This window comes from Hemitrygon akajei, chromosome 5, assembly GCF_048418815.1.
Source record: "Hemitrygon akajei chromosome 5, sHemAka1.3, whole genome shotgun sequence".
Classification (NCBI taxonomy): domain Eukaryota; kingdom Metazoa; phylum Chordata; class Chondrichthyes; order Myliobatiformes; family Dasyatidae; genus Hemitrygon; species Hemitrygon akajei.
In genome coordinates, this window is record NC_133128.1 from 167,789,644 (window position 1) to 167,805,964 (window position 16,321).

Below are 16,321 nucleotides of genomic sequence, written 5' to 3' on the forward strand. Positions count from 1 at the left end.
TAAATATGGTTTCTCAAGCATAGAGATGATCAACTTAGTGATCGCTCAGATGGCCTTCTGGTTACTTTCACATTGCAGGATTACAATGAGCCATCTGCTAAATACAAGAGCAAACTGCTTTGGGTTTTAATATAAATACAGCATGGTACAATAGTTGTGACCAGTGGGGATTAAAAAAATAGCATGACTACTTTTTAGCTGTGAATGTGCCAATGTCTCCTCAAAGTGTTCAGAACTGAAAGGCAAAGGGAAACAGAAATTGGGCCTTGGGCTTCATTGGTGAGCTGCCATATTTGTAGAGCCTCCATAGGAGCCTGCCTCCTTGAGGAAAATAACAGGCACACCGCTGTGCCGAAAACAAACCTGGAAGAAGAGATTGAGCGATCTAGCATTTTGGAGTGTGCAAGATGAAATGGTGGTGTAATGTCAGTTGGCTCTCCTGCTTCTAGCACAACAGCATTACACAACAGTTAGTACTCAGTCAATCCCAATATCCACTAAATTACCAAGATGTTAGCAGCATTTTGTTGCTGTATTGTTATGATTCACAGCCTCTCAGAGAGAGCTGGCTTAAGCATTAGGAATATTTATTTATTTTTGTAAGGTACATATTGGTTTGTGTGCTAGAGATACTTCATGAAATGGCTATACCGTGTTGGGTTGAGTGTCTTAAATTAATAACATCCCATTGTATAACAGAATGTGGAATCAGACTCACTGAACATGGGAGGTAACTATTAGGCCAATTGAATCTGCTCTGGTTGTCTGTGCTTGTAACCCAGGTCAAATTCAGCTTTCCCTAGCAAATTATTTCTCAGTCAATGTTCAAACTGTGAGTTGTCACATTATGAAGAAGTTATTCAAAATGTTATCTCTGATTCTTTGACCTATTGTCTTAATTCTGTTTTTAATTTTTTCCATCAATGAAAACTTTCAAAATGTATTCACGGTACCTGAGTTCTTAATAATTTTGAATACTCCTATTAATTCACCCCTGAACCTTTGGGGCTCAAAAGAGAGCAAAATCAGCTTCTTGAGTCTACGTCCATCAGCTGAAATTCCACATCACCGTTCTAGTAAACCTTTTCTGCACCATAACTGGAACATTTACATTCTTCCTATTGTATTGAATGCTGTAGTTGTGGCTAAACTAATATTTTATAGAAACTCATCATAACTACATTGATTTAACATTCTGCAGTGCTTCTTTTTAAAAGGCACAAGATTATATATGTTTTAGTCAGGTGTAGGTTTCTTTTCTCATTCCTAATATGATACACTTCCAGTCTTTACAAGTTCAGTTAATAAAGATAGCAGGTTATAATGGAGTGAAGATAAAGTGGAGAAAGAAGGTATAGAGAAGCCAAAAGAAGTGCCCAAAATTTAGCCAAAAAAAATTGTTTTAAGCAGTTAATTGTAATTATTCTTTTTCTCATGTTCTTAATTTAAGCAGTAATAATGTATTATACTCTTTTTCAGAAAATCCAAGCTCACCTGAGCGACTTGGAGTCACAAATGTAACAAAAGACAGCGTTTCACTTGCCTGGTCAAAGCCAGAACATGATGGAGGCAGTAGGATCACAGGCTACCTCATAGAAGCTCTTGAGAAAGGCCAGCAAAAGTGGGTTAAATGTACCATTGTGAAGACTACACATCATGTTATACATGGTTTGAAACAAAATGTTGACTATTTCTTCAGAGTTTCTGCTGAAAATCAAGCTGGCCTAAGTGATCCAAAGGAAATGGTTCTACCAGTAACAGTTAAAGAACAACTTGGTAATTATTTTTCAATTATAATGTTAACACTTGTCGTGTGAGTTACTATATTTTATGTGGTTGTTTGAAGGAAAAGAAGTTTCAGGTATTTTAGTTTCAGGCCAGTAGCAATTTGAATTTTAGGATTTACTCATTGAAGTATGGCTAATATTTTTTATTTCCAATTATTTTCAGAATCACCCGAAATTGATATGAAGAACTTCCCACGTAACACTGTTTATGTTCGGGCTGGATCTAACCTAAAATTTGAAATTCCAGTTTCTGGCAAGCCACAGCCTAAAATATCTTGGTCCAAAGATGGCACTCCTGTGAAGTCATCCATGAGATTTAACACTGAGATGACTGCAGAAAGCATTATTGTGAATCTAAAAGAAAGTGTTGCCAGTGACACTGGCCGATATGATATTACTGCTGCCAATTCCAGTGGAACTACAAAGTCGTTCATTAACATTGTAGTGCTGGACAGACCTGGACCACCAGTGGGCCCCGTGAATATTAGTGATGTCACTGAAGATAGTGTGACACTGAGATGGCAGCCACCAACCTATGATGGTGGCAGTCAGGTAACAAATTACATTGTTTTGAAAAGAGAAACCAGCACAGCTGCTTGGTCAGAAGTATCTGCTACTGTAGCAAGAAGTTTAATCAAAGTGATGAAGCTCACTACTGGAGAGGAATATCAGTTCCGCATCAAAGCTGAGAACCGTTTTGGAATCAGTGATCATATTGACTCCAATTGTGTCACGGTCAAATTGCCATATAGTAAGTTGTTTACTTTTGTTCCACAATTATTCATCATAACAAAACATGTAATCCTTATCTGCTCACACTGCTAACTGTATATTTCCTGTATTTTTCAGCAACACCCGGTCCTCCATCTACTCCATGGGTTACTAATGTCACTAGGGAAAGTATAACAGTAGGTTGGCATGAACCCGTTTCTGATGGTGGCAACCACGTAATTGGCTATCATTTAGAAATGAAGGACAGGAACAGCATTTTATGGCAGAAAGCTAACAAGACCATCATCCGTACAACACACTTCAAAGTTACAAATATCAGTAGTGGACTTATCTATGAATTCCGTGTATATGCAGTAAATGCTGCAGGAATTGGCAAAGTCAGCCATCCTTCTGATCAAGTTCTTGCAATTGATGCTTGTGGTGGGTATTCACTCAAGTTGTGCTTTTGTTCTTTTCATTCCAATGTAGAGTTGGATTATTGCTTAGGCTAAGCCTATACTTGTAAGTAGGATAAGATAATACATTTCTGTCATGCCTGTTTTTCAGAGTTCCCATCCAATGTACGTGTAACAGATATTTCCAAGACCTCTGTCAGCCTCAGCTGGAAGAAACCAGCTTATGATGGTGGCAGCAAGATTACTGGATACATTGTTGAAAAACGTGACTTGCCAAATGGTAGATGGACGAAGGCCAGCTTTACAAATGTTATTGAGACTCAATTTACTGTATCAGGCTTGACTCAAGATGCACAGTATGAATTCCGTGTGTTTGCGAAGAATGCAATTGGTTCAATAAGTAATCCATCTGAAGTCGTTGGACCTGTTACGTGCCGTGATACCTTCGGTAACTTTTTTTTAATAACAATACATCTGAATGTTAAGGATTTCTGTGGTCGGTATTTCTAATAATAATGCTGTTATTAACTGTGATGCATAGGTGCCCCTGAGGTTGACTTGCCTTTGGAGTATATGGATGTTGTCAAATTTAAGGCCGGTTCAGCCATAAAGATCAAAGTCGGTGTCTCTGGAAAGCCTTTGCCATCAATTGAATGGTATAAAAATGGTAAAGAACTTGAGACAAGTTCACAGGTCTTTATTGAAAACACAACTGACTCAGCAGCAGTAATTATTAAGGATGCCAGTCGTATCAACAGTGGAAGCTACGAAATCAAGCTTAAAAATCCCATAGGCTCAGCATCAGGAACAATCAGGTTACAAATTCTAGGTATGTAGATGGTTTGGGTTCTTATAAATTGAAGATTAACTGTAGAACAATACATTTCTCAGGAGTTCATCACTGATTTTGTTCTACTTCACAGATAAACCTGGACCCCCACCTGGGCCTGTAAACTTCACAAGTGTTACAGCTGAGAAGATCACAATTGCATGGGGTGCTCCAACAGATGACGGTGGTGCACCTGTCACCCACTATATTGTTGAGAAACGTGAGACAAGTCGAGTTGTGTGGTCTCTCATTTCAGAAAAGATGGAGCATTCTATCGTTACTGTAAGGAATATCATTAAAGGCAATGAATATGTGTTCCGTATTCGGGGTGTGAACAAATATGGTGTTGGTGATCCACTGGAATCTGACCCTGTTATTGCTAAGAATGCATTTGGTAAGAAAACAAATCAAGTTACTTTTACAATGACTACTTTTCTTAATATTTACATAAAGGTTAATTACATACACTTTTTTCAATAGTTACACCTGGGCAACCAAGCATGCCTGAAGTATCCATGATAACTAAGCAAACAATGACTGTAAGCTGGAAGAGACCCACTGTTGATGGTGGTAACGAAATCAGTGGCTATATCTTGGAAAGACGTGAAAGAAAGAGTCTGCGATGGTTTAAGGTTACCAAGGAACCCATCCGTGACACCAGGCAAAAGGTTTCTGGGCTTACAGAGGGAAATGAGTATCAGTACCAAGTATGTGCCCTCAATGCAGCAGGAGAAGGTCCCTACTCTGATTCTTCTGATTTCTATAAAGCTGCTGATCCAATTGGTATGTAAAATTAATGTGAAGTGTGCAAATATTAAGCAAAAAGTAACTGTGTCTTACCAGTTAATTCATTCAAATGCTCTCACTTTTATGTGTAGATCCACCTGGCCAACCAACCAAAATGAAGATCGTTGACAGTACTAAATCTTCCATCACTCTTGGCTGGGTTAAACCTGTCTATGATGGAGGAAGCGCAATAACAAGCTATATCATTGAAAAGAAGGAAGCTGAAGAGCAACAGTGGACAGTAATTACTTCCAAGGGTGAAGTCAAAACTACAGAATATGTTGTGTCCCAATTAACACATGGTGTAAACTACTACTTCCGTGTTAGCGCAGTTAATACTGCTGGTCAAGGGGAGCCAATTGAAATGGCAGAACCTGTGCAGGCTAAAGACATACTGGGTAAGTCCATGACATATAAAATGCATTGATTCTATATAACGTCTATATGTGAGTATTTTCAGATCTTTATTTATATTTTTATATTCTGCAGAGGAGCCAGAGATTGATCTTGATGTTGCACTCAGAACTTCCATAACAGCAAAATCAGGAGAAAATGTAGAAATTATGATACCTTTCAAAGGCCGTCCTCATCCAAATGTCACCTGGAGAAAGGGTGAGAAAAATATTAACACTGATGAAAGATATACCATCTATAATACTGAGTCATCTACACTTCTCACTATTCCTGAGATCACCCGTGAAGATACTGGCAAGTATGTTTTGACAATTGAAAATGGTGTTGGAGAACCCAAATCAACATTTGTAAATGTGAAAGTCCTTGATTCTCCAGGACCTTGTCAGAAGTTACATGTTAAGCATGTGACCAGAGGTACAGTCACATTAGTTTGGGAACCACCTCTCATTAATGGTGGTGCTGAAATTGTCAATTATTTGATTGAAAAGAGAGATGCAACAAAAAGGGCCTGGTCAAGTGTCACAAGCAAATGTTGCAATACAACTTTTAAGATTACCGACTTGTCAGAGAAGAGCTCATTCTTTTTCCGAGTACTAGCAGAGAATGAGAATGGAATTGGTGAGCCGTGTGAGACCTCAGAACCAGTGAAAGCCACTGAAGTACCAGGGCCAGTCAAGGATCTTGTGATGAAAGACTCAACAAAATCATCTGTCTCGTTACAATGGAACAAACCCAACTACGATGGAGGCAGCATAATTACAGATTATGTAATTGAAAAGAAATTGAAAGAGGAAAAAGAATGGTCACATGCTGGAATTTCCAAAGTCTGTACTTTCGAAATTACTAAATTAAAGGAGTTAACAGTAGTTGAGTTCCGAGTCTTTGCGAAAAATGAAAAGGGATTGAGTGATAGTGTTATTACTGCACCTATCACTGTGAAAGATTATGTCATTTCACCTGAAGCTGACTTATCTGAAATACCAGGAGGACAAATTAGTGTAAGAATTGGACATAATGTTCACGTTGATCTGCCATATTGGGGTAAACCTCGACCAAGTATCAAATGGGAGAAAGACAATATTCCATTAAAAGAAAGTGAACAAATCCGGTACACAAAAACAGAAAACAAAATCACATTAAATATCAAGAATGTCAAGAAAGAACATGGTGGAAAGTACACCTTGATCCTAGATAATGCAATTGCAAGAAAGTCATACAGCTTTACTGTAATTACCCTTGGTCCTCCGTCAAAGCCTAAAGGTCCAGTTAGATTTGATGAAATCAGATCTGAAAGTGTTATAATTTCATGGGATGCACCTGATGATGATGGAGGAAGTGAAATTACCAGCTACAGCATTGAAAAACGTGAAACCTCACAAACAAATTGGAAAGTGGTTTGTTCTAGTGTGGCCAGGACAACCATTAAAGTTACCAAACTGGTTAAAGATCTAGAATATCAGTTTAGAATTTATGCTGAAAATAGATATGGAGTAAGCCTGCCACTTAATTCAATGGCAGTTATAGCAAAACATCAGTTCAGACTTCCCGGACCACCTGGAAAGCCCGTTGTATACAATATCACTTGTGATGGTATGACGATCTCATGGGACGCACCATTATATGATGGTGGTTCAGAAGTCACTGGATATCATGTTGAGAAGAAAGAAAGGAACAGCATCTTATGGCAAAAACTCAACAGAAATCCTATTTCTGGCAGAGAATACAGAATTCTAGGACTTACTGAAGGCCTAGACTATCAATTCCGAGTTTATTCCGAAAACAATGTTGGATTGAGCCCAGCTGGTGAACCAAGCAAATTCACCTTGGCTGTCTCACCTGTTGGTAAGTAACATTTATCCATTTTTGTATTACTTGTATTGAAGCATAATAGGTAACATTAATTATTGATTGTTACTCGTTATCCTGACTACTTGTAAAATTTCTTCATCAGATCCACCTGGTACACCAGATTATATTGACGTGACAAGAGAAACTATAACACTTAAGTGGGATCCACCACCACGTGATGGAGGTAGTAAAATTGTGGCATATAGTGTTGAAAAGCGGCAAGGAGGAGGTCGTTGGCTGCGGTGCAACTTTATTGATATCACTGAATGCCAATATACGGTCTCTGGCCTTAGTCCTGGTGATCGTTATGAATTCCGTATCATTGCTAGAAATGCTGTTGGCACAGTCAGTCCACCTTCTCAATCATCAGGAAACATTATGACAAGGGATGAGAGCAGTAAGTACTTATAAAAGCTGATTAGTTTGTATATGGTATTGTAAGTAGTTGTAATGTCTTTGAAATGTCAACTTGGCAATAACTCATCTGTTTCTTTCATAGTACCACCATCAATTGAATTTGGTGCTGAACATTTTGAAGGTGTGACAGTAAAATCTGGTGAGAGTATTCGACTCAAGGTGCATGTCAAAGGCCGCCCGTTACCTCAAGTAACCTGGTATAAGGATGGAAAGGAAATTGAGAAGAGATTAATGGTGGATATCACCAATGTAATTGGGTCTAGTTCTGTCTTTGTTAGAGACAGCAACCGAGACCATCGTGGCATATATACTGTGGAAGCCAAGAATGCTTCAGGCATCCAGAGAGCTGATATTCATGTCAGAGTTCAAGGTACTTAGAGGAAATTAACAACTTATATTCCTCTTTTAATTTCTCATTTTAATATTTTAGTGTGTTGAATATTTTTGTTCACTTCCTGGAGCACTAACATTTCTGATTTTGTTCAGATACTCCTGGACCACCGGTTGGACCTATTCGATTTACCAACATTACTGGAGAGAAACTTACATTGTGGTGGACTCCACCAGATAATGATGGCTGTGCTGTCATTAGCAATTATGTAATAGAGAAACGTGAGACAAGTCGGCTTACGTGGGCATTGGTCACTGATGAGTGCGAAGCCTGTTCATACACAATCACCAAGTTAATTAAGGGCAATGAGTACCAATTCCGAATTTCAGCCGTCAACAAATTTGGCGTTGGCAGACCACTCGATTCGGAGCCAGTTATTGCACAGATACAATATAGTACGTGTGTTTCAGAATTTCTAATTGTCATTCTACTCGATTGGCAGTCAATTGGAAGTACTTATTTATTAGTCCTCATCTGTCAAACCAGTTCTAATTAGTTAACTTTTCTTTTGTTTACAGCTGTGCCTGATGCACCAGGTATACCAGAACCAACTCATGTTTCAGGAGAAACTATTACTCTTATCTGGTCAAGACCAAAATCAGATGGAGGGAATGAAATTCTGCATTACATCCTTGAACGGCGTGAGAAGAAGAGTCTGCGCTGGGTCAAAGTTTCCAGCAAAAGACCAATTACTGAAAACCGATATAAAGTGGCTAACCTCACAGAAGGAAATGAATATGAATTCCGTGTCATGGCTGAAAATAATGCTGGGGTGGGCCCTTCAAGTGATGTTTCTAGACTTATTAAATGTAGGGAGCCAGTAAATCCACCAAGTGCACCTACCATTGTCAGAGTCACAGATACAACCAAGACATCTGTAAGTTTGGAATGGGCTCGGCCTGTCTTTGATGGAGGCATGGAAATTATTGGCTATATAATCGAAATGTGCAAGGCCAGTCTCGGAGATTGGCACAAGGTTAACATAGAAGCTTGTGTCAATACCAAATACACAATTACTGAATTGGAATCTGGTGAAGAGTACAAGTTCCGTGTCTCTGCTGTTAATGGTGCGGGAAAAGGAGAAAGTTGTGAAATTTCTGCTCCAATATTAGCTATAGATAGGTTAACATCACCAGAAATTGAGATGGATGCCAGTTTCAAACAAATTCATATTGTTCGAGCTGGCAATACAATTCAGCTACGTGTTGCCTTCCAAGGTAGGCCAGTTCCTGTTGCCACTTGGCAAAAAGCAGATTCATCCATTGGTATACATGTTCATATTAACACCACAGACACAAACAGCACCTTAACAATAGAGAACTGCAATAGATATGATGCTGGAAAGTATACTCTTACTGTAGAAAACAGCAATGGTAGCAAGTCTATTACTTTCACTGTTAAAGTACAAGACACTCCAGGTCCACCAGGACCAATTACATTCAAAGATGTCACTCAAGGTGCAATTACTTTGATGTGGGATGCTCCTGTTCACGATGGAGGTTCACGTATCCATCATTATGTAATTGAGAAGCGTGAAGCCAGTAGGCTCAGCTGGCAAGAAGTCAGTAGCAAGTGCACCCGACAGATCTGCAGAGTGCAAGACCTTGCAGGAGTGCCTTACTTCTTCCGGGTCACAGCAGAAAATGAATATGGCCTTGGTGTACCATATGAAATGACCGAGCCTATAGTAGCCACTGAGGAGCCAGCACCACCTAAGAGACTAGATATTGTCGATACGGGCAGAACCTCTGTAATCTTGGCTTGGATGAAACCAGAGCATGACGGTGGCAGTCAAATCATTGGGTATAAAGTGGAGATGAAACAAAAAAGTTCAGATCACTGGGTTGAAGGTGGTCAAACCAAACTCCTTACACTTCAGATTGATGGACTTGTTGAAAACACAGAGTATGAATTCCGTGTCAGAGCAAAAAATAATGCTGGCTTCAGTGAACCAAGGGAAGCATTTTCATCCGTCATTATTAAAGAACCACAGATAGAGCCCAAAGCAGATTTATCTGGAATCACCAATCAAACAATCGTCTGCAAATCAGGAACTACGTTTTCTATAGACGTACCTATTAGTGGACGTCCAGCACCTAAAGTAACGTGGAAGCTTGAGGAGATGAGACTAAAGGAAACTGATAGGGTCAGTATCAATACAACAAAAGAGAGAACTACGCTGACTGTGAAGGACTCTATGAGAGGTGACTCAGGGAAATATTACTTAACACTTGAAAACACAGCAGGAATCAAGACCTTTGCTGTAACTGTCAATGTTATTGGTCGACCAGGCCCAGTTACTGGACCTTTGAGCATCTCGTCTGTTTCTGCAGATTCATGTGTTTTGTCATGGGCAGAGCCTGAAGATGATGGTGGTGCTGATATCACCAACTATATTGTAGAAAAGCGTGAATCTGGCACCACAGCATGGCAGCTCATCAATTCCAGTGTAAAACGCACCCAAATTAAAGCTACACATCTGGCCAAGTACATGGAATACACTTTCCGAGTTTGTGCAGAAAACAGATTTGGCGTCAGCAAACCAATGGAATCAAAACCTGTGGTTGCTGAACATCCATTTGGTAAGTCAAAAACTAAAACATTCCATTGATAAGGCAAGTTAAATAAAGAAACTGCAGAAAACTTATTAATTGTATTATTTCTATATACTGTAGTTCCACCAAGCCCTCCAACCAGGCCAATCGTGAACTTTGTATCTGCTAATGCCATGTCTATCCAATGGGAAGATCCATATCATGATGGTGGCAGCAAAGTTACAGGCTACTGGATTGAAAAGAAAGAACGCAACAGCATTCTCTGGGTGAAAGAGAATAAAATACCATGCATTGATTGCCATTACAAAATATCTACTCTAGTGGAAGGCTTGGAATACCAGTTTAGAGTTTATGCAATGAATGCGGCTGGCTTGAGTAAAGCAAGTGAAGCTTCGAGACTAGTAATGGCTCAGAATCCTGTTGGTAAGATCAACAGTTTAAGAAAAGAAATAATATAATTTATATATTTGCAAATACTTTCAGATTTCAATTGAAATTTAATTTTCCTTTTGTTTAAATGTATAAAGATCCTCCAGGTCAACCAGAGGTAACGGATGTTAATAGGTCTTCAGTTTCACTGAAATGGACTGTACCATTCCACGATGGTGGAAGTAAGATTGTTGGATACATTGTGGAACGCAAGCCCTATAATGAAGCTGGTGACGGCCGCTGGCTGAAGTGCAACTACACCACTGTCTCCGATACCTTCTACACTGTTACAGGACTAAGTGAATCGGAGGTTTATGAATTCCGTGTTTTAGCTAAGAATGCAGCTGGAGTCATTAGTATACCATCTGAATCTACTGGACCAGTCACATGCAAAGATGAATATGGTATGCTGGTGTCATAACATATAGCGTATATCAATCAACTTCGTACTGATGCAAAGACATCTTTTTCATTGCTTTTTATTTTTATTTACAGTACCTCCTAAAGCTGAATTGGACAGTCGGTTACTCGGAGAAATTATTACCATAAGGGCCGGATCAGACTTGGTGCTTGATGCTTTCATTGGTGGGAAACCTGATCCTAAAGTCTATTGGTCTAAAGGAAACAAAGAACTAGAGCTTTGTGAGAAAATATCTCTACAGTACACTAACAAGCGTGCAGTTGCCATTATCAAGTTCTGTGACAGAAATGACACTGGAAAATATACACTCACTGTGAAAAATCCAAGTGGAGCTAAGACTGTGTCTGTAAATGTTAAAGTGCTAGGTATGTTTTCTGTTATAAAGGTGTAATTTTTGAAATATATTTAACTAACAATGTATAATATTGGCTATATATGCATCCTAATTTTTATGTTCCAACTTCTATTTAGATTCACCAGGACCCTGTGAGGGTGCACTTAGCATCAGCAGGTTAACTGAAGAGAAGTGTACTTTGTCATGGAATATGCCAAAGGAAGATGGCGGTGCAGAGATTACACACTATATTGTAGAGAGACGGGAGACGAGCAGACTTAACTGGGTAATCGTGGAAGCTGAATGCATGGCTCTTTCCACTGTTGTTACAAGACTTATAAAGAACAACGAATACATTTTTAGAGTGAGAGCTGTTAATAAGTTTGGACCTGGTGTGCCTTTGGAGTCTGAAGCAGTCGTAGCCAGAAAATCATACAGTAAGTACTATGTGATGATTCTTTATTCATTTTCAGAGAATTATTAATCTTGGTAATGCAGTAGCAAAATCATTATTAACATTAAAATTGTTTTAAACAGCTATTCCATCACCACCTGGAGAACCAGAGGTTGTTGCAGTTGGAAAAGAACACATCATTATCCAGTGGTTGAAACCTGAAACCGATGGTGGAGCAGAAATTAGTAATTATCTTGTGGATAAACGTGAAAAACGTAGTGTACGTTGGACTCGCGTCAACAAAGACTTTACTATTTATGATACAAGACTCAAGATTACAAATCTGATGGCGGGTTGTGAATACCAGTTCCGTGTTTCAGCAGTAAATGCAGCTGGTAACAGTGAGCCAAGTGAATCATCTCAATACATCCTTTGCAAAGAACCCACATGTAAGTGTCTTATTTTCTTTAGTTTCTTGTAAGTGTAAATCTTTACAAATACCTCTGAATATAATCTATTTAAATTATATTATAGATACACCTGGAGTACCTTCAGTACCAAGAGTTGTAGATACAACCAAACACAGTATCAGTATAGCATGGACAAAACCCATGTATGATGGTGGTTCTGATATTATTGGATACGTACTCGAAATGAAAGAGGAAAGTATGGAACAGTGGTATAGAGCACATACTACAGACTACATACGAAATACGGAATATACCATTACAGGTCTTAACACCAACAAGAAGTACTTCTTCAGAGTTGCTTCTGCCAATATTAATGGAGCAAGTGAATACAGTGAATCATCTGCTGTAATTGAAGCAGTAGAAAGAATAGGTAAGTGCTATTAAAGAGACAATTCAATTACCTTATGATCATTCACACTTTTCTGAAAATATGCCTTTAATTTTGGAATAGAACATCAATAGCCAGTACTTGAAGTATGCCTGTCTTTAACTGTGTTTAAGGAATCTAAACTGACAATTTTTTTTATTCCTCAGAAAGATTTTTTTCAATGAAGGTTTAGAATATCTTGAGGGTTTTATTGCTGGTTGATTGCAAGTTGATATTAACCTCTATTTCATTTTATTTTTCCAGAAATGCCAGACCTTGAACTTGCAGATGATCTCAAAAAGACAGTCACTGTTAGAGCTGGTGGCTCACTCCGCTTAATGGTGTCAGTGGCAGGTCGACCTACTCCAGTGTTAACTTGGAGTAAACCAGGCATTGACCTCTACGGTCGTGGTTTTATTGATACAACAGATTCTTACACGTTGCTTGTAATTGACAAGGTAAATCGTTATGATGCAGGCAAATACACCATTGAGGCTGAAAATCCTTCAGGCAAGAAGTCAGCTACTATAGTTGTCAAAGTATATGGTATGTAAAACAAGATATTTTCAAACTTCTGTTTCATTAATGACTTTTCCAAGACTCTAAAAAATAGCAAAAGTTCTCAAAACATACTTCTCTATTCTCAGATACACCGGGCCCACCTGGTGCTGTTAAAGTGAAGGAAGTCTCAAGAGATTCTGTTGTCATCACATGGGATGTTCCAATGATTGATGGCGGAGCCCCAATCAATAATTATATAATTGAGAGACGAGAAGCTGCTATGAGAGCATTCAAGACTGTGACAATTAAATGCAGCAAGACAATTTATAGAATAACTGGACTTGCAGAGGGAACAATGTATTATTTCAGAGTATCACCTGAAAATATCTATGGCGTCGGTGAGCCTTGTGAAACCACTGATGCAGTACTGGTTTCAGAAGTTCCGATGGTCCCACAGAAGTTGAATGTAATTGATGTCACAAAATCTACAGTCACACTGGCCTGGGAAAAACCACTGCACGATGGAGGTAGCAGACTGACTGGTTATGTCATTGAAGCTTGCAAGGCTGGCACAGAAAGGTGGATGAAAGTTGCAACTCTAAAACACACAGTATTTGAGTATACTATAATCTCCCTAAATGAATCTGAACAGTATCTGTTCAGAGTCAGGGCCCAGAATGACAAAGGTGTCAGTGAACCAAGAGAGATTGTAACTGCTGTTACTGTGCAAGATCAAAAGGGTAGGTATCATTATTTACATCTTAGTTCTTAAGAACTAATATGAAATATATTTTGAATGCAACAATAATTTTCCATAAATTAATCTTATTCTTGTATCCTTTTTCCAACAGTGATGCCAACGATCGATTTGGCAGGCATACCTCAAAGAACTGTCACCGTACATGCTGGTAAGCCTATCGAATTATCTATTCCAATTAGTGGACGTCCACCTCCTAGTGCATCATGGTTCTTTGAAGGTACTAAAATTAAAGAAAATGATCGCACCAAAATAGAAAGATCTGCCAAGGTAATCAATCTTACTATACGAGAAACTACCATAGATGATACTGGTGACTACACGCTAGAACTAAAAAATGTTGCTGGAACTATCACCGAATCCATCAAAGTAATCATTCTTGGTAAGATTTTTTCTTTCAAATTCTATATAAAACTATTACAAATGTGGCAATCAATTGCCCATGGCAGTACAATTATATTTTTAAGTCTTGCATAAATGTATTAATTAATTTACAGATAAACCAGGACCACCTAGCGGCTCAATTAAAATTGATGAAGTCGATTCCACCACTGTAACCATCAGTTGGGAACCACCAGAGAAAGATGGTGGTGCAACCATCAGTGGTTATGTTGTGGAACAACGTGATGCTCATCGCCCAGGATGGCTGTCAGTGTCTGAATCTGTAACCAGGAATACATTCAAGTTTACGAGGTTAACTGAAGGCACTGAATATGTATTCCGTGTTGCTGCCACAAACCGTTTTGGCATTGGATCGTTCTTACAGTCCAGCATTGTGGAATGCAAGAGTGCCATTAGTAAGTGCAAACTTAGAGCATTTCACCAATAATTAAAGGCCAGAATATTAAAATATGGATTACTTTTTGTAAAGATCAATTTATAAATCTCATTTCATTGACTTTTATAATGGATAACAATTTCAGAAATATTAATAAATAAAAGAATATCACTGATTACAATATTAGACAAATTATTTGAGAATACACTTTTTCTTAAACAATAGAACTCTTAGAATTCTTACAATCACCAATGTTTAATAATACTTTTCAAAGAATATTTTATAAGTATTTCTTTATGAAATACTGGATGATAATTTTATACATAATTTTCTCTACAGATGTGCCTGAACCCACTGGTACACCTCATGTATTTGATTTCTCTCGTGATGGTATGACAATTACCTGGGAATCACCCATTGAAGATGGTGGTTCACCCATTACTGGTTACATCATTGAACGCAAAGAGCTAAGGGCTGATCGATGGGTGAGAGTCAACAAAGTGCTCGTGACGATGACTAGGTACCGTTCCACTGGACTCATAGAAGGATTAGAATATGAACATCGTGTGACTGCTGTGAATGCTAGGGGGGCTAGCAAACCTAGCAGGCCTTCCAAATCTGCAGTTGCCATGGATCCAATAGGTAATGTGTTAACATAAATGTTAATTTCTAAACATGAAAATCTATAGGTTAAGATGTTTAACTACATATCTCTGGTAAAATTGTTTGTGGTCACAAAAGTGTCAGATGAAATTTGTTTGCATTGCCTCTAAGTACTACTATCTGATAGAAAACCTCAAACTATATTGACAAGGTATTCTACATACACCTCTATTAGGAGTCACTAAATAGCAGTCAAGGAATAGATGTCCTACCTGATTGTTTCTTCACTAGACAAAAAGAGCTGAATCTTTATCCATGGCCAGTAGTAAACTTAACAAATCAACTAACACAAACCATGGACCAAGCCTTAACATTCAGTTACCTCAGCTGGACATTACTTGAATTAACTGAGTATCATTTGTAAATGTATTTTAATTATACTGCTTACATTAAAATTTGTATGGCTAATTTTATTTACTGTTTCTATAGATCCACCTGGGAAACCACAGAATCCAAGAGTTACAGACACAACTAGAACATCAATATCTGTTGCCTGGAGTCCTCCAGAAGAGGAAGGTGGTTCCAAGGTCACAGGCTACCTTATTGAGATGCAGAAAGTTGATCAGTATGAATGGACTAAGTGCAATACAACACCAACAAAGATCTGTGAATACACCCTGACTCACATGCCACAGGGTGCTGAGTATAGGTTCCGTGTTAAAGCAGTTAATGCTGGTGGTCCTGGTGAGCCAGCTGATATTCCAGGAACTGTTAAAGTGACTGAAATGCTCGGTGAGAAATGTTAAAGTTTTTATGTTTTGTAATCAGCCAAGTCTGTTGAATTACAAAGGGAAATTCACATTTGTCAGGCATTTATTAATATGAAAGACAACCTCTACCTTTCAATGCAATGATTCAGTTTAATCCTGTTAGACCATCAGTAAATCATACAATCATAAAAAAGTACAGCACAGAAACAGGCCCTTTGGTCCTTCTAGTCCATGCCAAACCATTTAAACTGCCTACTCCCATCAACCTGCACCCAGACCATACCACTCCACACCTCTACCATCTATGTACTTATCTGAACTTCTCTTAAACATTGAAATCGGG

General features: G+C 38.5%; 1 protein-coding gene across 4 annotated transcripts in view; it reads left to right on the forward strand.

The window, feature by feature from the left end:
* ttn.2 (titin, tandem duplicate 2) overlaps positions 1-16,321 on the forward strand; it is a 340,760-nt gene that overhangs the window by 302,719 nt on the left and 21,720 nt on the right. For all 4 annotated transcript variants that reach the window (XM_073047117.1, XM_073047118.1, XM_073047119.1 and 1 more), the window contains 25 exons: positions 1,480-1,776; positions 1,951-2,538; positions 2,637-2,939; positions 3,066-3,362; positions 3,456-3,743; positions 3,838-4,137; positions 4,224-4,526; positions 4,622-4,927; positions 5,019-6,785; positions 6,895-7,188; positions 7,291-7,578; positions 7,695-7,994; positions 8,118-10,181; positions 10,275-10,577; positions 10,682-10,987; positions 11,079-11,369; positions 11,476-11,775; positions 11,876-12,181; positions 12,267-12,572; positions 12,834-13,115; positions 13,217-13,810; positions 13,922-14,209; positions 14,325-14,624; positions 14,945-15,247; positions 15,698-16,000. In XM_073047117.1, coding sequence (XP_072903218.1) covers positions 1,480-1,776; positions 1,951-2,538; positions 2,637-2,939; positions 3,066-3,362; positions 3,456-3,743; positions 3,838-4,137; positions 4,224-4,526; positions 4,622-4,927; positions 5,019-6,785; positions 6,895-7,188; positions 7,291-7,578; positions 7,695-7,994; positions 8,118-10,181; positions 10,275-10,577; positions 10,682-10,987; positions 11,079-11,369; positions 11,476-11,775; positions 11,876-12,181; positions 12,267-12,572; positions 12,834-13,115; positions 13,217-13,810; positions 13,922-14,209; positions 14,325-14,624; positions 14,945-15,247; positions 15,698-16,000 — 11,277 coding nt within the window. The remainder of the gene's footprint in view (positions 1-1,479; positions 1,777-1,950; positions 2,539-2,636; positions 2,940-3,065; positions 3,363-3,455; positions 3,744-3,837; positions 4,138-4,223; positions 4,527-4,621; positions 4,928-5,018; positions 6,786-6,894; positions 7,189-7,290; positions 7,579-7,694; positions 7,995-8,117; positions 10,182-10,274; positions 10,578-10,681; positions 10,988-11,078; positions 11,370-11,475; positions 11,776-11,875; positions 12,182-12,266; positions 12,573-12,833; positions 13,116-13,216; positions 13,811-13,921; positions 14,210-14,324; positions 14,625-14,944; positions 15,248-15,697; positions 16,001-16,321) is intronic.